This window comes from Harpegnathos saltator, unplaced genomic scaffold (assembly GCF_003227715.2).
Source record: "Harpegnathos saltator strain DR-91 unplaced genomic scaffold, Hsal_v8.6 scaffold349, whole genome shotgun sequence".
NCBI classification, from domain to species: domain Eukaryota; kingdom Metazoa; phylum Arthropoda; class Insecta; order Hymenoptera; family Formicidae; genus Harpegnathos; species Harpegnathos saltator.
In genome coordinates this window covers 196,825-215,508 of record NW_020230149.1, presented here as the reverse complement: position 1 = coordinate 215,508, position 18,684 = coordinate 196,825, and the positions used below count along the sequence as shown (strand labels likewise).

Genomic DNA, 18,684 nt, shown 5'->3' with positions numbered 1-18,684 from the left:
GTCACGAAACGACGCAGAAACTCCTTCGGATTGCGCTTAAACAGCCTCAAACACTGCTCTGAAGTGGTCTCACGGTTGCGCTTGTTGTCCGGAGTGAGCAAACGCGGCACCCATCGCGCCGACAGCTTTCTCATGCCCAAAATTTCATGCAGGATATGACCCACGCGGTCTTTTGAGATGCCTACTGTCTCAGTTATCTCGCGCACCTTCAATCGGCGGTCTGCCAATACGAGATCGTGGATTTTTGTCATGTTATCCTCCGTGGTAGCCGTTTTCGGGGCACCTGGGCGTGGCTCATCAAAAACCGACGTGCGACCAAGTTGAAACTCGTTAAACCAATTTTTGACGGTCGCCATCGAAGGAGAAGAATCACCGTACACAGCATCCAAGCGCTCTTTGATTTCGCTGCGCGATTTCCCTTCCAAAAACAAGAATCGAATCACCGACCGATATTACTCTTTTTCCATTTTTCTAAAATCCGCGGACACGCCCGCTTCCACACGCGGTCAAAACAAAACTACGAGTCCGATTCGGCTGAAATTTCGACAGTAGCCGTCTACGAGAATGTACTACACGATAGTAAATTTCTCTTGCGATAGTCGAGCGGTAAGGCTAAGTACTAATCGGACCGCCCTCGTATGTTGAGAAATAAATCGCCACTTTTCCAAAATTTTCGTTTTTCTTTTGTGGGCTAAGTACTTATCGGACTACCCTCGTATATGGGGCATTCTTTGCGAAACCGACCACCCTTGCTCGCCAAATTTGGTTTCAACCAAAAAATTTTTACCGGGGCTGAAAATTTTCTTTATGATGTCTACTTTCATTAGCCGTGTGACCTTTTCGGAAATTCTCAATGGCGGATTCAGAATGGCGCCAGCAAACGCGGAAGAAGGGGAAAAAATTAGAATTATTCCTTCTCTCCACGATTGGTTTTACCAAAAAAATGTTTCCGGGATTCTAAATATTCTTTGTGATATAGACATTCATTAGCCGTGTGGCCTTATTGAGAATTCAACATGGCGGATCCAATATGGCGGATGAAACATCAAAACTGAAAATTTTACAGTTGCAAAAATATGATCATATTCTATGTAAAATTTTGAATACAAATGCTCTCTTGCGATTTTTCGATTAAACGCATCGTTGTCGAAAGAAAAATTTATAAACATTGAAATGTTAGTTAAACTTAGAAAAACTGAATTTCAAATGTCGTACCGAAGAGTGTAGAACCCATCAGATAAAAATTGCGGTCGTGATGAGAATATTTTGGAGTGGCTAAATACAAATCCGGGATGAAAGTTACTAAATTCAAAATGTCGAATCCAATATGGCGGATGAATATCGCTTGAAAACATTTAAGCATAAGCTAACCAATTCTATGGGAACGCAGTGATCAAAGTAATGATTGACCAAGAATATTTGGGCAAAGAAGCATTCTAAAACGATTCAGATATTTTATTTCAGCAAAACCGAACACCAAAAAATTAGCAGAAAGTTAATCTGCGTCATTAATCTGCACATATACATATATACACTCAAACGCAAAAGACCCAGTACACTAAAAATTTGAGAAAAAATTACAAAATTTCAAATGATCATAACTTGGTAAATAATGAAGAGAACAAGTATGCGCAGAAATGCAAAATGAAGCTTGAAACTTCCTCTTTAAGAATATCTGAATGGCAATTATGCTCGGCCATTTTTTTCAAAATGGCGGATGATAAAGTGAGAGGATGCAAAATTGATAATCAAAGGTCCGTGTTTGCGATGGTGCATGATGTGCATCAGATATCGCAGCGTAATGGGACCAAATGCACATGAAAGTATAGAGTGTTATCTTTAAAATGCTACTTTACCGAGCTCGATGTGATCATTTTTCACTGAGTTGTTTCAAATTTTGCTAAAAATGCGGTTTTCTTGTTAAATTTGCATAATTCAGTGAATAAGTATCGCATCAAGCTCTATAACGAAGTATTTTAAAGAAAACATTCTATACTTTTAGGTACTTTTCGTCCCATTGAGCTGCGACACTTACTTTGCTCCATGCGCCGTCGCACGCTTGAACCTTTTTTTAGCAACTTTTCATGTTCTCCTTTTTATCACCCGCCATTTTGAAAAAATATCGTTGCGCACAATTTCGATAGATCTTTCGAAAAGTACGGTTTCAAAGCTTTCAAACCGTTTTTGAAATTTGCTGCTAGGATATTTAGATGTCGAGATATTCAATTTCGAATCTGCAACAAATGTCGATTCAGCGAGGCTTAAGGGGCTAAGAGGCTCTGCGGTTCGTTTTGCTCTTTCATAATTTCAATAGCTGTGTTCATGTTTCTCTATATAATAATTTACATAACCAGCACAATATATTCAATGATTTGCATTTATTATTTTGAAAGCCAGGAAAATGAAAGTAAAATTCAATTTAGGTTCTTCATTTTGCGTAATCGATATTACGTAATAAAGATGAATTGCGTTTTAAGATACCGCTGTCATTAGCTCAAATTATGGTTGTAAGTCTTCCCAATATAAACCGCATGGAGTTTTACTGGTAGGAAAAGTCCCATTGTATGTTGTGTGTGTGTGTGTGGTGTTACAGCAGAGATAAGGACCCCGCAGTTCGTCACTCCTGCAGTAATTAATGATTCCAAACCCTCTCTGCTATGTGTGTGGTGTGTGTGTACTAATAGTGGGTATGACTGCCTCGTGCGCGTATTACCTCATTCATACGATCAGGCATACTCCTTATTAGTCTTTTAATTTCATCCTGCGTAATTGTATTCCATTCGTTTTCGAGAATTATTCGCAGTTCTCGCGGTGACTGAGGAGCAGGTACGTGATTTCGTACTTTCCTGCCGAGGTTGTCCCATAAGTGTTCGATTGGATTTAAATCTGGACTATTTGCTGGCCAATCGAGTCGATTTATGCCAACTTCATCGAAGAAATCAAGCACTCTTCTCGCAGTGTGTGGTCGAGCATTGTCTTGCATAAACAAGAAGTTCTCTTCGATGAAGGGTGCGTACGGAACAACATACGGAATGAGTATGTCTTCCACGTATACATCTGCGTTCATATTCTTGTCAAAAAAGTGCAGATCTGAAATGTATGAGCATTAGCTGAAATTCCTGCCCAAATCATTACAGAGCCTCCATTGTAGCTATGCCTCTCACTTACCGTACAGTCTGCAAATCGTTCTCCACCGCGACGATAAACTCGTTCTCGTCCATCTGGAGAATAGACACAAAAACGAGATTCATCGCTAAAGAGTACTTTGCTCCAGTCTGCGTAAGTCCAGTCTCTATGCTCAACTGCAAAATTGAGTCGAGCTACGCGATGGTGACATTTAAGCAAAGGTACAGCTGCTGGCCTGCGCGAAAGCAGATTTTGTTCCTTTAATCTTCTCCGAACGGTGTTAACGGATACATTAATGTTGCGGACATCCCTTAAATTGTTTCTAATTTGAGCAGATGTTCGATGTCTGTCTCTTAACAAATTTGAAACAATAAATCGGTCATCATTGTGATTGGTACATCGAGGACGTCCCGAACCAGGCCTTCTATGGAAAGAATTGGTTTGTAAGTACCTGGCATAAGCACGTTGCACAGTTGACACTGACAAATCAAGTGCCTGAGCAACGTACCTTCGACTTCTGCCATCTTCAATTAAAGCAATAACTTGAGCAGCCTTTTCAGGATTTATCGTCGCCATAATCGACACAATAATTTCGATGCGAAACAATCAATTATGGTTTAAATTGATGAAGTTGCACGAAGCAACGCGCCTCGAAAGGAAAAGACGGAAAAAGGAAAGTCGCACGAGGCAGCGCTTATCGGAGTGAACACGTTCGGAAAAGGAAAATTGTTTGTCTTTGTTTATTGTCTTGGCACATACATTTAAGAAAAATCTAGTCAAGCCAGGCGTTAAAGCTCGGCGCACCGACAGAATCTCAGTCAAGCCAGAACGTAAGCGCGGCGTACTGACAAACTCGCGAAGTCCAGCGTACAAGAGATAGTGCCATTATCGGCGGTGGACCGTACGAAGGCCAAAAGCTGTACGAAGGCAATCTCTGATCGTCTCCGCGGGCACTCTTATATGTCCTGGGCAGCTCGAACTCGCGTGCGAGCCGAGGGGCTCGCGCGCGCGACAACCCAGATCGCCGCGTCGCGGTGGCTCCGTGGACTAGGAGCGCCAGGGAATTTCGACGTTCAGGTGGCGTCCAGCGACTCGGCATCCCGCGCGCCGGGTCACCGCGAACTCAGGCGCGATCCTGAACAGCATATTCAAGCTGTGTACCATAATGGTCAATCGTACGGAGAAGGTAGAGAGCTAGGGACAGCTTCGCGAACTAAAGTGTATATCACAGTGATCATGCGTAACTGAAGGGTAAAGAATGATAACTTTTGATAAAAATTAAATTTCCAATTCGCAAAATTGTGTAAATTATTGTATAGAGGATAATGAACGCGGTTATTGAAATTATGAAAGAGCCAAACGAACCGCCTCTTAGCCCCTTAAGCCTCGCTGAATCGACATTTGTTGCAAATTCGAAATTGAATATCTCGACACCTAAATATTCTAGCAGCAAATTTCAAAAACGGTTTGAAAGCTTTGAAACCGTACTTTTCGAAAGATCTATCGAAATTGTGCGCAACGATATTTTTTCAAAATGGCGGGTGATAAAAAGGAGAACATGAAAAGTTGCTAAAAAAAGGTTCAAGCGTGCGACGGCGCATGGAGCAAAGTAAGTGTCGCAGCTCAATGGGACGAAAAGTACCTAAAAGTATAGAATGTTTTCTTTAAAATACTTCGTTATAGAGCTTGATGCGATACTTATTCACTGAATTATGCAAATTTAACAAGAAAACCGCATTTTTAGCAAAATTTGAAACAACTCAGTGAAAAATGATCACATCGAGCTCGGTAAAGTAGCATTTTAAAGATAACACTATACTTTCATGTGCATTTGGTCCCATTACGCTGCGATATCTGATGCACACCATGCACCATCGCAAACACGGACCTTTGATTATCAATTTTGCATCCTCTCACTTTATCATCCGCCATTTTGAAAAAAATGGCCGAGCATAATTGCCATTCAGATATTCTTAAAGAGGACGTTTCAAGCTTCATTTTGCATTTCTGCGCATACTTGTTCTCTTCATTATTTACCAAGTTATGATCATTTGAAATTTTGTAATTTTTTCCCAAATTTTTGGTACACCGGGTTTTTTGCGTTTTGGTGTATATATATATATATATGGATATTATATATATATTATATATATATATATATATACATATATAATGCATAAACATATATATTTGAAAGTAATTATTAAGCGAGGAAAAAATTATATATAGAGGGTGTGTCAGAACTTTGGGACACGGGCTCCGTAAGGACATAGAGCTATGTGAGAGGAACACGAAAGTCCTGTGCCATAATGTGAAAATCGTAATAGGTTTTTAATTATAACAGCGCAAAGTTAGGCGTTTTCCACACCCAGCGCGGCCTATAAACGCTCCGCGGCAACCTGTGTGCATAGCTGAGCGATAACGCGGCTTGCGCTGACCGTCGCGCGGCGTCAAAGAGCCAAGATGCCATCACGACAGTCAGCGCAACCTTGTATATATATATAAATAGTTAATGTATATATATAAATAGTTATAATAAAACAATGTATAGAATATAATGTATAATAAAACAATGTATAATTAAAAGAATGACATCATTAAAAAAAGTATAATTAAAGAATTATTGCAATAGATTTCATCCGTGAGGTGCTATTGCTGGTGCGTTTTTTTTAAAGTGGTTTCGTCAATAGGCTAATTTCACTAAATAACAAAGACGAAATACGATAAAATGTATGGCTCGGCAGGAAAACAAAACTTTAGAACAAAGAGTACGCCGAAGAGGCAAAATTGCGTACGAATCTCTAAGACGTAGATAAGACGAATGATACAATGAGTAACAGAGATTTTAAAACCTCACTGACTTATTTGTTCAAAAAAGCCGTTTTTCAAACTTATCATTGCTTTTGCGGCATCGATGACTATAGCCGAACATTTGGAGAAATCGATGTCAAACTTTTATAGAATTTGGCTAACAGTCTTAAAGATCTTAATACCCGTTGTTCTCCCGTGTAATGATACAAAGTCTAAGAACTCCTCGACATATGAAAAATCGTTTTACATATGATTTGAATAAAAATACATAGTTGACTCACATGCCGATATCCGTGTTCTCATCAATATAGAATGAATAATACGAATAATACGAATAAGACGCTAATGAATATTTTAATTTCTCTTCTAAAGATGAATTTGTGAATCATCTATCTATTTTACAAATTTTACAGATTTAATGGAATGCTTGTAGCTTCTAAAGTTACCAAATCTCCAAACGATTTGACCGCTGCGATGAGCCATTTCTTCCTTTGTAAATTTTTCTTTGCTAAAGAATTTGGAATTTTTTGCAATGAAATTTGATATCGCATATGACGCGATAAGGGTTTTCGTTGAACATTGAAAATTCTCGACACTCATATTACGACTTTCTTCATGAACCAATTTTAATCCTTCAAATATATTACGTTTCTCCTTATCCACATAGTTTGAATATTCTATCTACTTATACACTTTATCTACAAACACGCACTAGACCTTTAACGTGTTCAATGTTGCTTGGACAGACTTCTGTTACTGACTGATATGCAATTGTTTTACGGTCTGTCTGTTTCCACAATCTGTACGAGAGTCTGTTCGTTAAAGGTCTCTTGCGAGAATACAGACAGTTTGGCAATTTTATCTCAAGTTTTACTGTGATTTTGTGTCTCTGCTTTGATGTAGTCTTCTGGCTGGATTTCTCTGGATAGGATAGGAACAATGGATAGGAATCAAAAGCTCGAGCAAACTTTAAATAAGGTATGGGAGAAAATTTTCTTCGCTTATATTTCCGATAGCGTCATCTGTCTTTTGTGTGGTTTTTAACCATCGATTATTAAAAAATATTCCCTTTATAGACATTATAATATTTAACATTTTCAGGAGTATTCAAAATATGTGGACGAGGAGAAACAAAATATAATTGAGGCATTAAAATCAGTTTATAAAGAAGGTCGCGAATATTCCATCTTTAAATGTCGAGAATATTCCATCTTCTACGAAAGCCCTTACCGCGTCGTATGCAATATCACATCTCATCGCAAAAGAATCCAAGCCGTTTAGTGAAGGGGAATTTGTAAAGGAATGCCTCATCGCAGTAGTCGAATCGTTTGGAGATTTGATAACTTTAGAAGAAGCTGCAAGCATTCCTTTAAATTGTAAAATCGTGAAATCACGGATTAATGATATTGCGTTATTTTTAGAGGAGAGATTAAAATTTTTATTAGCGTCTTGTTCTTATTATTCTTTATGTCTCGATGAAAGCACCGATAATCGACATGTGAGTCAACTGAGTACTTTTGCTCAAATCGTACAAAACGATTTTTTATATGTCGAGGAGCTTTTAGATTTTGTATCATTGCATAGAACAACAGGTGCAGAGATCTTCAAGGCTGTTAGCTAATGTCTACAAAAGTTTGACATCGATTTCTCCAAATGTTCGACTGTAGTCACCAATGGCGCAAAAGCAATGATAGGTTTAAAAAACGAGTTCTTCGGACATTTGAAGCAGCGAAAGTTCAAATTCCCTGTTATTCATTGTATAATTCATCAAGAAGCGTTATGTGGGAAAGATATTAAACTAAGTAGCGCCATGAAAACGGTCACAAAAATTATTAATTTAATTAAAGGTAGCCAAAAATTTCTTTCTCATCGTAAATTCCAACACTTTCTCGAAGAGCATAACGCAAGCTACACAGATGTCCCTTTATATTATGAGTGCAATGGCTCAGTGCAGGAAAATGTCTTGAAAAATTCTTCGCAATAAGAAAGGAGATATTCCTTTTTTTGCAAGACGAATATCCCATAAAATTGGACGAATTTAGATTTTCTTCGAAGATTTAGACTCGCTTAGCGAGCTTGCTTTAATAACTGATTTAACAAATCATTTAAATATTCTAAATTTAAAGCTGCAAAAGTCCAATCAAACAATTACGTAATTAGTTAGTTGTATCGATGCTTTCCGCAGAAAATTGTTGCTTCTTAAAAATCAGTTGCAAGGTAATGTTCTTAACTTTTTCCCTTCTTGTCAAATTCTCTTTGAAGAACACGGCACAAATTGCAATTTTCCAAAGCAACTGAATATTATTCAATCTTTAATTGATCAATTTGATAGGCGTTTTTCTGACTTTGAAAGTTTAAGACAAGATTTAATCCTCTTTAGCAATCCTCTTACCGCGCAAATCGAGGAACAAAGCCTATTTCTTCAGGAAGAATTGTATGATTTGCAATGCGATATTTCTTTGAAATCCCGATTAGAAAAGGAGACCGAGTTTTTCAAAATTTTAGATTGTTCATCTTATCCACGTCTTAGAGATTTTGGTCTCCGAATTTTCTTTATATTTGGGTCCACATATTTATGCGAATGCTCCTTCTCAAGAATGAAATTGACAAAAACGGATAAACGTTCTTCTCTAAATGATACATCACTTTCTTCGTTGATGCGAGCTAGTTCTTTTAAAATGTCTGTGGATATATCATCCATAGTAGAGTCTAAACGACCCAAGACATTCTAGTTTATTTCTTCTTAAATGATCATTTACCTCTTTTCATTTAGTTTTCCTGCCGAGACGTATATTTTATCGTATTTTGTCTTCATTATTTAGTAGAATAGGCCTATTTGGGAAACCGCTTAAAAAAAAACGCAACAGCAATAGTACCTCATGGGTGATGTGGAAATCTATTATAATAGTTTTTTAATTATACTTTTTTAATGATGTCATTCTTTTAATTATACATTGTAATTCATTATTAGGAGTACAAATAAGTTTCCGCCTATTTCTTTCTATCAAAATCATTTTTTATCAAAAATTAGGAATTTATTGTGAAAGAACGGTACATTACGTTTTGTTCAAAGTATTGTCCATTACTAGCTACTACTTTTTCCCATTTTTCTGGCAGCATTCGGATACTACGTCGGAAGAACTCTTCATCTTTTGAGACTATCCACGAATCGACCCAATTTTTAGTATCTTCATATGATGTAAAGCGCTGCTTAGACAGGCCATGTGCCATCGACCGGAACAAGTAACAATCGGAAGGGGCAATGTCTGGTGAATATGGCGGGTGGGATAGGACTTCCCAATTAAGTGTTTTCAAATAGGTTTTGACCTGTTTTGCAACATGTGGCTGACTGTTGTCATGTAGGGAAATAATTTTGTCGTGTCTGGAGTAGTAATGGGCGCGTTTTTCCTTGAGTACTCGGCTCAATCTCATTAATTGTATTCGATAGAGAGCTCCAGTAATGGTTTCGCTCGGTTTGAGCAACTCATAATACACGACACCAAGCTGATCCCACCAAATACACAGCATGAGTTTTTTTCCATGAATATTCGGTTTGGCTGTCGATGTTGAAGCATGGCCAGGTGGTCCCCATGATTTTCTCTTCTTTGGGTTATCGTAGTGGATCCATTTTTCATCACCAGTGACTATACGATGCAAAAAACCCTTTCTTTTATGCCTGGGAAAGCAGCATTTCACACGTGCAAAATCGGCGTTCAACGTCTCTCGGCTTCAGTTCATATGGAACCCAATTTCCTTGTTTTTTAATCATTCCTAACGATTTTAAACGATGTGAAATTGCTTGTTGAGTCACTTCTAATGTAAGTGCAAGTTTTTCTTGCGTTTGGCACGAATCTTCCTCCAATAATGCTTCCAATTCCGTTTCTTCGTACACTTTCGGCCTTCCATTACGTTTTTTGTCGTCCACGTTAAACTCACCGTTTTTAAACTTTTGAAACCACTCACGACAACTTCTCTCACTTAAAGCAGTCTCACCACATGTTTCTACAAGCAATCGATGCGCCTCAGCTGCAGATTTCTTCAAATTAAGGAAGTAAATCAAAAGTTCCCGCAAATAATGCTTATTCGGCACAAAACTTGATATTTTCGCACGAAAAAGGTATGTGATGCTGATACGGAGTCACTAGTACTTCAAGGTTATGTTGTTATCAGATGTTCAAACTTACGATATTACGTTTTATATCTGACAATTTCAACATAACTTTCTAGAGGGGCCATATTTTGTCAAACGGCGGAAACTTATTTGTACTCCTAATATTTAAATATATATATAATTTTTTCCTCGCTTAATAATTACTTTCAAATATATATGTTTATGCGTTATACAGGGTTCTCAAAAAGTCTTCGAACGATAAAATATCTCTAAAACAATCAGTTTTTGGAAAAAATGTTTCAGGCAAAAGTTGTAAGGTTTAAAATGGTCTATTTACTGATCTTATCAGTTTGACCTTGGCTAGCGTCAACAAGGTCAGGGCAAAGTCACATTGAACTTTTCAAATAGAACGCCCTACTTTTCTTGGCATATTCTTATAACGTATTTGAAGAGCTTTCCAAAACACTACAACAAAGTATTTTTTTGTTAAGTACATCCGAGTTATGAAGCTTCAAAGTTACAGTATCGTCGGCATTAGCATTACCCAAGGTGTAGCGCGTGGAGGTTGCACGATCAGATTTACACCTATTGTGTGTGTGTGTGTGTGCGTGTGTGTGCGTGCGTGTGTGCGTGTGCGTGCGTGTGTGCGTGTGCGTGTCGTGTGTATGTGTGTGTGTGTGTGCGTGTGTGTGTGTGCGTGTGTGTGTGTGCGTACGTGTGCGTGTGTGTGTGTGTGTGTGTGCGCGCGTCTGCGCATTATGTAATAGAAGCAAGGACCCCACGGTTCGTCAATCTCGTAGTATTTCATGACTCCAAACCTCATTGTCAAATGATAGAAGGAAGACAATTTGAACATTTAATTAATTGAAAAATGTTGCACATCTTAAAAGATGAGATAAAGTCACTTTACACAACAGAAAGGGTTTGGAGTCATGAAATACTACGAGAGTGACGAAACGTGGGGTCCATGTTTCTGGTACATAACACGTAGACGCACATACACACACACACACACGCACACGCACGCACACACACACACGCACACACGCGCACACACACACACGCACACACACGCACACACACACACACACACATATACACATACACAATAGGTGTAAATCTGATCGTGCAACCTCCACGCGCTATGCCTTGGGTAATGCTAATGCCGACGGTACTGTAACTTTGAAGCTTCATAACTCGGGATATACTTAACAAAAAATACTTTGTTGTAGTGTTTTGGAAAGCTCTTCAAATACGTTATAAGAATATGCCAAGAAAAGTAGGGCGTTCCATTTGAAAAGTTCAAGGTGACTTTGCCCTGACCTTGTTGACGCTAGCCAAGGTCAAACTGACAAGATCAGTAAATAGATCATTTTAAAGACCATTTTAAACCTTACAACTTTTGCCTGAAACATTTTTTCCAAAAACTGATTGTTTTTGAGATATTTTATCGTTCAAAGACTTTTTGAGAACCCTATATACAAGGTGTCCCATAATTGTAGAACACGAACACCATAGCGGCATAGAGCTAAGCGGGAAGAACAGAAAAGTTCTTTTTCATTTAGCGATATCTCACATAGTTTTTTAGTAATAACCGCGTAAAGTTTGGCGTTTGTCACGCTCAGAGCGGTCTATGGATGCTCCGCGGCAAGCTGTATGTGTAGGGGCTGAGCGATAACGCGGCTCACGCTGACCATCGCGCGGCGTCAAAGCGCCAAGATGCCATCGCGATAGCGCGAGACGCGTTATTGCTCAGCTCCTACGCATACAGCTCGCCGCGGAGCGTGTATAGGTCGCGATGGGTGTGACAAACGCCAAACTTTACGCGGTTATTACTAAAAGATTATGTGAGATATTGCTAAATGAAAAAGGACTTTTTTGTTCCTCTCGCTTAGCTCTATGCCGCTATGGAGTTCGTGTTCTACAATTATGGGACACCCTGTATGTATGTGTGTATGTATATACAGGGTGAGTCAATTAAAGTGTTATAGACTTATATCTTGGAAATGAATAATTTTAGAGAAAAATGTTTCAGACAAAATTTGTATAGTGTCAAATGGGACATAAGAAGGTATCATTGGTTAGACCTTGATTAGCCATTTGAAGGTTACGTGAAGGTCACCAACAATTTTTCAAATAGAACGCCCTACTTTTTTTGTCATATTCTTATAACGTATTTCAAGAGCTTTCCAAAACACTACAACAAAGTATTTTCTTGTTAAGTACATCCCGAGTTATGAAGCTTCAAATTTACAGTATCGTCGGCATTAGCATTACCCAAGGTGTACCGCATGGAGGTTGCACGATCGGATTTACACCTCTTGTGTGTGTGTACGCGTGCGCGCGTGTGTGTGTGTATATGTGCGTGTTCGCACGCACACACACATACACACACACATACAAAGAGGTGTAAATCCGACCGTACAACCTCCACGCGGTACACCTTGGATAATGCAAATGCCGGCGGTACTGCAACTTTGAAGCTTCATAACTCTGGATGTACTTAACAAAAAGATACTTTGTTGTAGTGTTTTGGAAAGCTCTTGAAATACGTTATAAGAATATGCCAAAAAAGTAGGGCATTCCATTTGAAAAATTGTTGGTGACCTTCACGTAACCTTCAAATGGCTAATCAAGGTCTAATCAGTGATACCTTCTTATGTCCCATTTAATACCATACAACTTTTGTCTGAAACATTTTTCTCTAAAATTATTCATTTCCAAGATATAAGTCTGTAACACTTTAATTGACTCACCCTGTATACGCATACATGGTATATATATATATATATATATATATATATATATACAGGGTGCACGATTTATCTGAAGACATTGAAATATCTCGAGAACTATGCATTGGATAAAAAAAAGTGGTTAATGAAAGTTGTTAGTCTCGAAGGGGGACATCCAATGATACCAAACTAGACCTCCCACCCCACCCCCTGGGGGTGGGGGTTGGGGCAACTTTGAAATCTGAAATGGAAACCCCCATTTTTTATTGCAGATACGGATTCTATGCCACAAAATACGTAAATTTTGTTCGAAACCTTTTTTTTGATTCGTGATAGATGGCGCTGTAATCGCAAAAAATTATATTTTCCGCAATTCTCCAGAAATGATCATTGGATTGAGAAATAAAAAATACCTGTTCAATATTTTTAAAGAACATAATAAAAGTTATTCCCCCCATCCTCTCGGGGTAGGGTGGGTGATAACGTTCAAATCTCAAATGGGGACCCACATTTTTCTTTGCAGAATTAGATTGTACGTGAAATTTTTATTGAAACAATTTTTTTCATTCGTAATAGATAGCATTGCACTGCCTTTTATAATAAGCCGTAATTCGCCATACACCCACAGTGGCGCGTCGAGCAGTTCCCTCTTCGATTCGGGTTTCCATCTGAGATTTGAACGTTACCACCCACCCTACCCCGAGAGGATGGGGGGGGATAATTTTTATTATGTTTTTTAAAAATATTGAACAGGTATTTTTTATTTCTCAATCCAATGATGATTTCTGGAGAATTGTGGAAAATATAATTTTTTGCGATTACAGTGCCATCTATCACGAATAAAAAAAAAAGTTTCGGACAAAATTTACGTATTTTGTGGCGTAGAATCCGTATCTGCAATAAAAAATGGAGATTTCCATTTCAGATTTTAAAGTTGCCCCAACCCCCACCCCCAGGGGGTGGGGTGGGAGGTTCGAGTTTGGTATTATTGGATGTCCCCCTTCGAGACTAACAACTTTCATTAACCACTTTTTTTTATCCAATGCATAGTTCTCGAGATATTTCAATGTCTTCAGATAAATCGTGCACCCTGTATATATATATAATATATGTATATAAAAAATATATATATATATATTAAACACGTAAACATATATATTTTAAAGTGATTATTAAACGAGGAAATAATTTTAATGATAATGTGATGGACCAGCTGATTTCTTATACAGCGACGCCTGAGTGCACCGCAATCGTCGCCCTAGCCGTTGAACGCAAAGCGGTGCGAGAGGGACGGTAGGCGTCACCTACTGAATTTCGCCCGAAATGTGCAGATTGTGGCCAGCTTTGCTATAAACTTTTCCAGTCTTGCGTTAGTTGAGTGGACAGTCTTGCCTTAGTTGGCTGGACAATTGGCAATCTCGCTTTAGTTGACTGGACAGTCTCGCCTTAGTTGGTTGGACAGTCTTGCCTTAGTTGACTGGACAGTCTTGCCTTAGTTGGTTGGATAGTCTCGCCTTAGTTGGCTGGACAGTCTTGTCTTAGTTGACTGGATAGTCTCGCCTTAAATGTCTGGACAGTCTTGCCTTAGTTGACTGGACAGTCTTGCCTTATTTGGCTGGACAGTCTCGCTTTAGTTGGCTGGACAATTGGCGATCTCGCCTTCGTGAGCTAGATATCTTACCATAAAAAGCTTGATAATTTCGAAATGACTTACTTAAAGAGGGTAAAGTGGATAAGCCTTGAAAAGATCTGAAGAAGTGCTGCAAGAACTTATCTTGTAACTCGTAAAATGTTTAATGAAAAGCCATTAAGTTATAGCATTTTGGAAAGCCCTCGAGATAAGCTACAAGTATATGTAATGAAAAAATCTATTTAAGAAATTTAAGATGACCTTCACGTGACCTTGACAACGCTATGTAAAGTCATACTGATATTACTATGTAATGCGTTACTTGAAACCCTACAACTTTTGTCTGAAATATTTTTTCATAAAAATTATATTGGGTCTGGGAAAAAGTTCGTGGCGTTTTTTTCGTAAAATTCAACTGGTTTTCTTATAGTGTGAAAATGAATTTATTTAAACCAAATATGCTTCATTATTATCGACAATGTTTCGCCATTTTTCGGGTAGAGCCATGATGCCATCGGTGAAGAACTGTGGTTTTTGGTTGAAAAACTGAATCAAGTGGTTTTCACAGGCTTCTTTTGAAACCAGCTTAATTCCATTGAGAATGTTGTACAGAGATCAGAACAAGTGATAGTCAGAGGGTGCTATGTCTGGACTATACGGTGGATGCATCTAAACTTCCCAACCAAGCTCTCGCAATTTTTGACAGGTCATCAAAGAAGTGTGTGGTCGGGCGTTGTCATGATGGAAGACAACACCTTTCCTATTATTCAATTCGGGCCATTTTCTTTCAATTGCCTGGCGTAATCTCTCTAGTTGTCCACAATAGAGTTGAAAATCAATCGTCTGACCAACTGGAAGTAGCTCATGGTGAACGATTCCCTTCCAGTCCAACCACACACACAGCATCACCTTTTTCGGCGTCAATCCTGGCTTCGCGAACGCTTGTGACAGCTCACCATCCCTTATCCACGATCTTTTACGCTTCCGATTGTCGTACGTGATCCATTTTTCATCACCGGTTATGACACGTTTCAGAAATGGCTCGATTTCATTGCGTTTCAGTAGCTCATCGCAGATGTTAATTCGGTTTATCATGTTTTTCGCGCTCAACTCATGAGGAACCCATACATCGAGCTTCTTTTTGTAGCCAGCTTTGTGTAAATGGTTCAAAACAGTTTTGTGGTCAATGCCTAGCTCCATACCAATATCGACACTGCTGATATGCTTATCTTGCTTGACTTTTTCAAGAATTTCATTAGCTTTTTCGGTGATTGGACGACCAGAGCTTGACTCATCTTTCACATCAAAATTACCAGAACGAAAGCGAGCGAACCATTTCTGCGCAGTAGATTTTGATAAAGTACCTTCACCGTACATAGCACAAATTTTTTCATAAGCCTGCGCAGCGTTCTTCCCTTTGTCGTAATAATATTGCAAAATATAGCGCAATTTTTCATTACTTTTCTCCATTTTCAAACGCAAACAACTTTCCAACCACTGCACCAATTTCGATATTTATACACTCAAAGTAACGCTCGAAGTGTCACCTTTCCAACGAGCATTTAGTGTCGCTGCGATCTGTGTTACTTGAGTTATTTACAATTGACGCCATCTATCGGGAAAAACGCCACGAACTTTTTCCTAGACCTAATATTTTTCGATATACATTGTATTTCGGAGTTCCGGTATTTTTTCCTCACCCTGTATATAAAATTTATAATTTATTTACTATTTATTATCGTATAAAAATAAACCATTTTCTGTGAGAATTTCTCAGAATACAATACTTTTTATATCTAATGTCAGAATATTTTCATAAATTACAAATAGATTTAATCTTGTATACAAACCATATGTCCATAACGCAACACATGTTTCTTTAATGGTCAATATGTTCAATTGGCAAACAACATTCGAGGTGATAAATATTGCCTGTTGCTTTTAAAATGTCTATTGCATAGACTGCAATAACATAAAATACGACGACGACAAACGCATCACCTTGAGTAAAAATTTGTTTATTCTCTATCAATAAGGAACATTTACACATATGTATTCACATACACGTCCAATAATTGTACTCACTGCGTTGAAATTCATGTAAGACATTATAATAATCTTGCCAGCAGTTACTTGCGACGGTTTTATACTTCTTAACATGATCATTATTAAGAGCTTTCTTGCTGCATTCGGCATTTCATACCATTGCGCGTTATATCTGTAAGTATGTGGATTAATATTATCAATTGTCTCAAATGATCGAATTTTTCGAATAATCGATGTGCAGCGAACAGTTAACTTGATTTGAATTTCAATTTTAAAAATGTGTAACCTATTATTACATCAAACGTACGCAGCTTCGTACACCTTTTCGCTGTAATCTATAATTTTCTGACCTTGCCAGTTCTCAAAGAACGCGTTAAGAACAGATCCGCTAAAATAAATACAATGACGTAAAACGCGGCTCATGCTTTCCGCATTTGTTATCACCTGAAAAAACATGACCTGAATACAACTTGACAACTCAATGAAGTCGTTGCATATTGATATATATTCGAAATACTATAGATATATACCTGAAATCCTACGATACTGATAATAGTAATGATACAACCCATATGCATGAGGAGCGGTAGCCTGAATAACGACTCTAGGATATCAATGAATCTATCACAATAAATAGAAACGTCTTAATTTATAATTCGCGTATTATTAACTTATTATTACTATTTATGAAAGTAACAAGAGATCGTAGATACTAACTGTATCGCTTCAGAATGTCTTCGAATACAGTAAGCAATAATCGAGTAAGATCTGTTGTTCTTCGAGTGTTTCATATATGTTGTCATCAATCCATCAACATTGCCTTCAAATTCGAATGAATTCTCCAAGGTATATCTAAGATATCATATGTTTTAGAAGTAAGGAAATTGAAATTATGACATTAGTTCCCAAAAGCTACCATCAAAGAAAATCACGTTAATGCTATCATGAAATTTCATTCCAGTATATTTTTTTTATTTTAGAGATTAAAGAAATAAATACAATTAAATATTCTATTATTATTGAATATCAGATGAGAAATAGAGAATTTATTATTTGCAGCAAATAATTTAACATTTAATAAGATCAAAAAAATTTTCGCATGAGGTGGAATTTCACTCATGGCAGTCTCTAATTCTTAAATGACACAGGAATTTAGCCGCTAATTGAAAAAAAAGCACTGACACATCTATATTTCACACATGTATTATGCGTATTACTACCTTAAGGCTGCGAGTAAACCACAGCAATGTTGCACAAACGTCATATACAGGACGTCGACCGCGACTAAAAATATCATGTACGATATTTCGCACATGGCCGTGTGTAGGAAAATCGGAACAAAATAAGTATCCAAGTCGACCATGTAATTAACGCGATACGGTACTCCAGCTTGGGCATCTACGATATTTGTTGATCCATCGAATTTCTTGTTGACTCCCGTGTGGATAAACTTAGTCAATAGAGTCGCGGATAGGAAGAAGGGAGAATGACCGAGCAACACGACTGATTAATATATGAATTCGTTAAGCCACTTTCGCCAAAAGTATGTGAAAACATTTATGCAAATGATGTCAAAATATCTATATTTTCACGATGTATATGTACATGAAGTATATACTCACTTGTATACGCACAGCTGAATTTACGTCCGTTTATTGCGTAAGAATGCAAAATTTTATTTTCATTATCCGATTTTGGAGAATACCAATATCGTTCCATTTGAATCAAAAGATACTTGATCTGCAGTCACACAATTCAATAATAGGTAACATTCGATATAAAATTCGTTCTCTTTTGGATAATATATGGTTTTAATATAATCACATTGGTCGACTGAGCTTGCGTTATTCTTATTTACACACCTTGGGTAATGTATATATCAAGCAGATTACTTTAGATACACAAAGAACACTTAAAACTAATAGCGGCAAGCAATCGATCACTTCGAAAGAATCTGTCCAAACTTCAATCATACCCAACACCTAAATTCATCACAATTACATTATACAGTTTCGTGACAAATGCATAATAGATTATTTAACTTTATATGATACGTATTAATCTTTTGTTCTTGTTTTGCATTATCAGCACATCAATCATCTAATGAAAATGATTCATTTCAACACGTTGACTGCCCTACTAATTTCGATCGATGATTTCAAAGCTTATTTAAAGTTTGCTTTATTCATGATATATAAATAAATATGATCGATGATATATATATT

At 37.7% G+C, this 18,684-nt stretch overlaps 1 protein-coding gene across 1 annotated transcript; it reads right to left on the bottom strand.

The window, feature by feature from the left end:
* Positions 1 to 16,062: 16,062 nt before the first annotated feature.
* Positions 16,063 to 17,959, bottom strand: LOC109504404 (putative odorant receptor 85d). Its single transcript, XM_025300299.1, has 7 exons — positions 17,680 to 17,959; positions 17,177 to 17,311; positions 16,990 to 17,080; positions 16,767 to 16,903; positions 16,499 to 16,631; positions 16,264 to 16,414; positions 16,063 to 16,114 (listed from the first exon to the last, which is right to left on the bottom strand). The coding sequence occupies exons 1-6, from the start codon at positions 17,820 to 17,822 to the stop codon at positions 16,364 to 16,366; spliced, it is 690 nt and encodes a 229-aa protein (XP_025156084.1). The 5' UTR covers positions 17,823 to 17,959; the 3' UTR covers positions 16,063 to 16,114; positions 16,264 to 16,363.
* Positions 17,960 to 18,684: the final 725 nt, after the last annotated feature.

Coding starts and splice junctions, on each gene's coding strand:
- LOC109504404 (XM_025300299.1), bottom strand. CDS start 17,822: ATGGTCGACTTGGATACTTATTTTGTTCCGATTTTCCTACACACGGCC. Junction 17,081..17,176: donor AGACATTCTGAAGCGATACA/GTTAGTATCTAC, acceptor TTATTGTGATAG/ATTCATTGATATCCTAGAGT. Junction 16,415..16,498: donor CTTACATGAATTTCAACGCA/GTGAGTACAATT, acceptor TTTTTACTCAAG/GTGATGCGTTTGTCGTCGTC.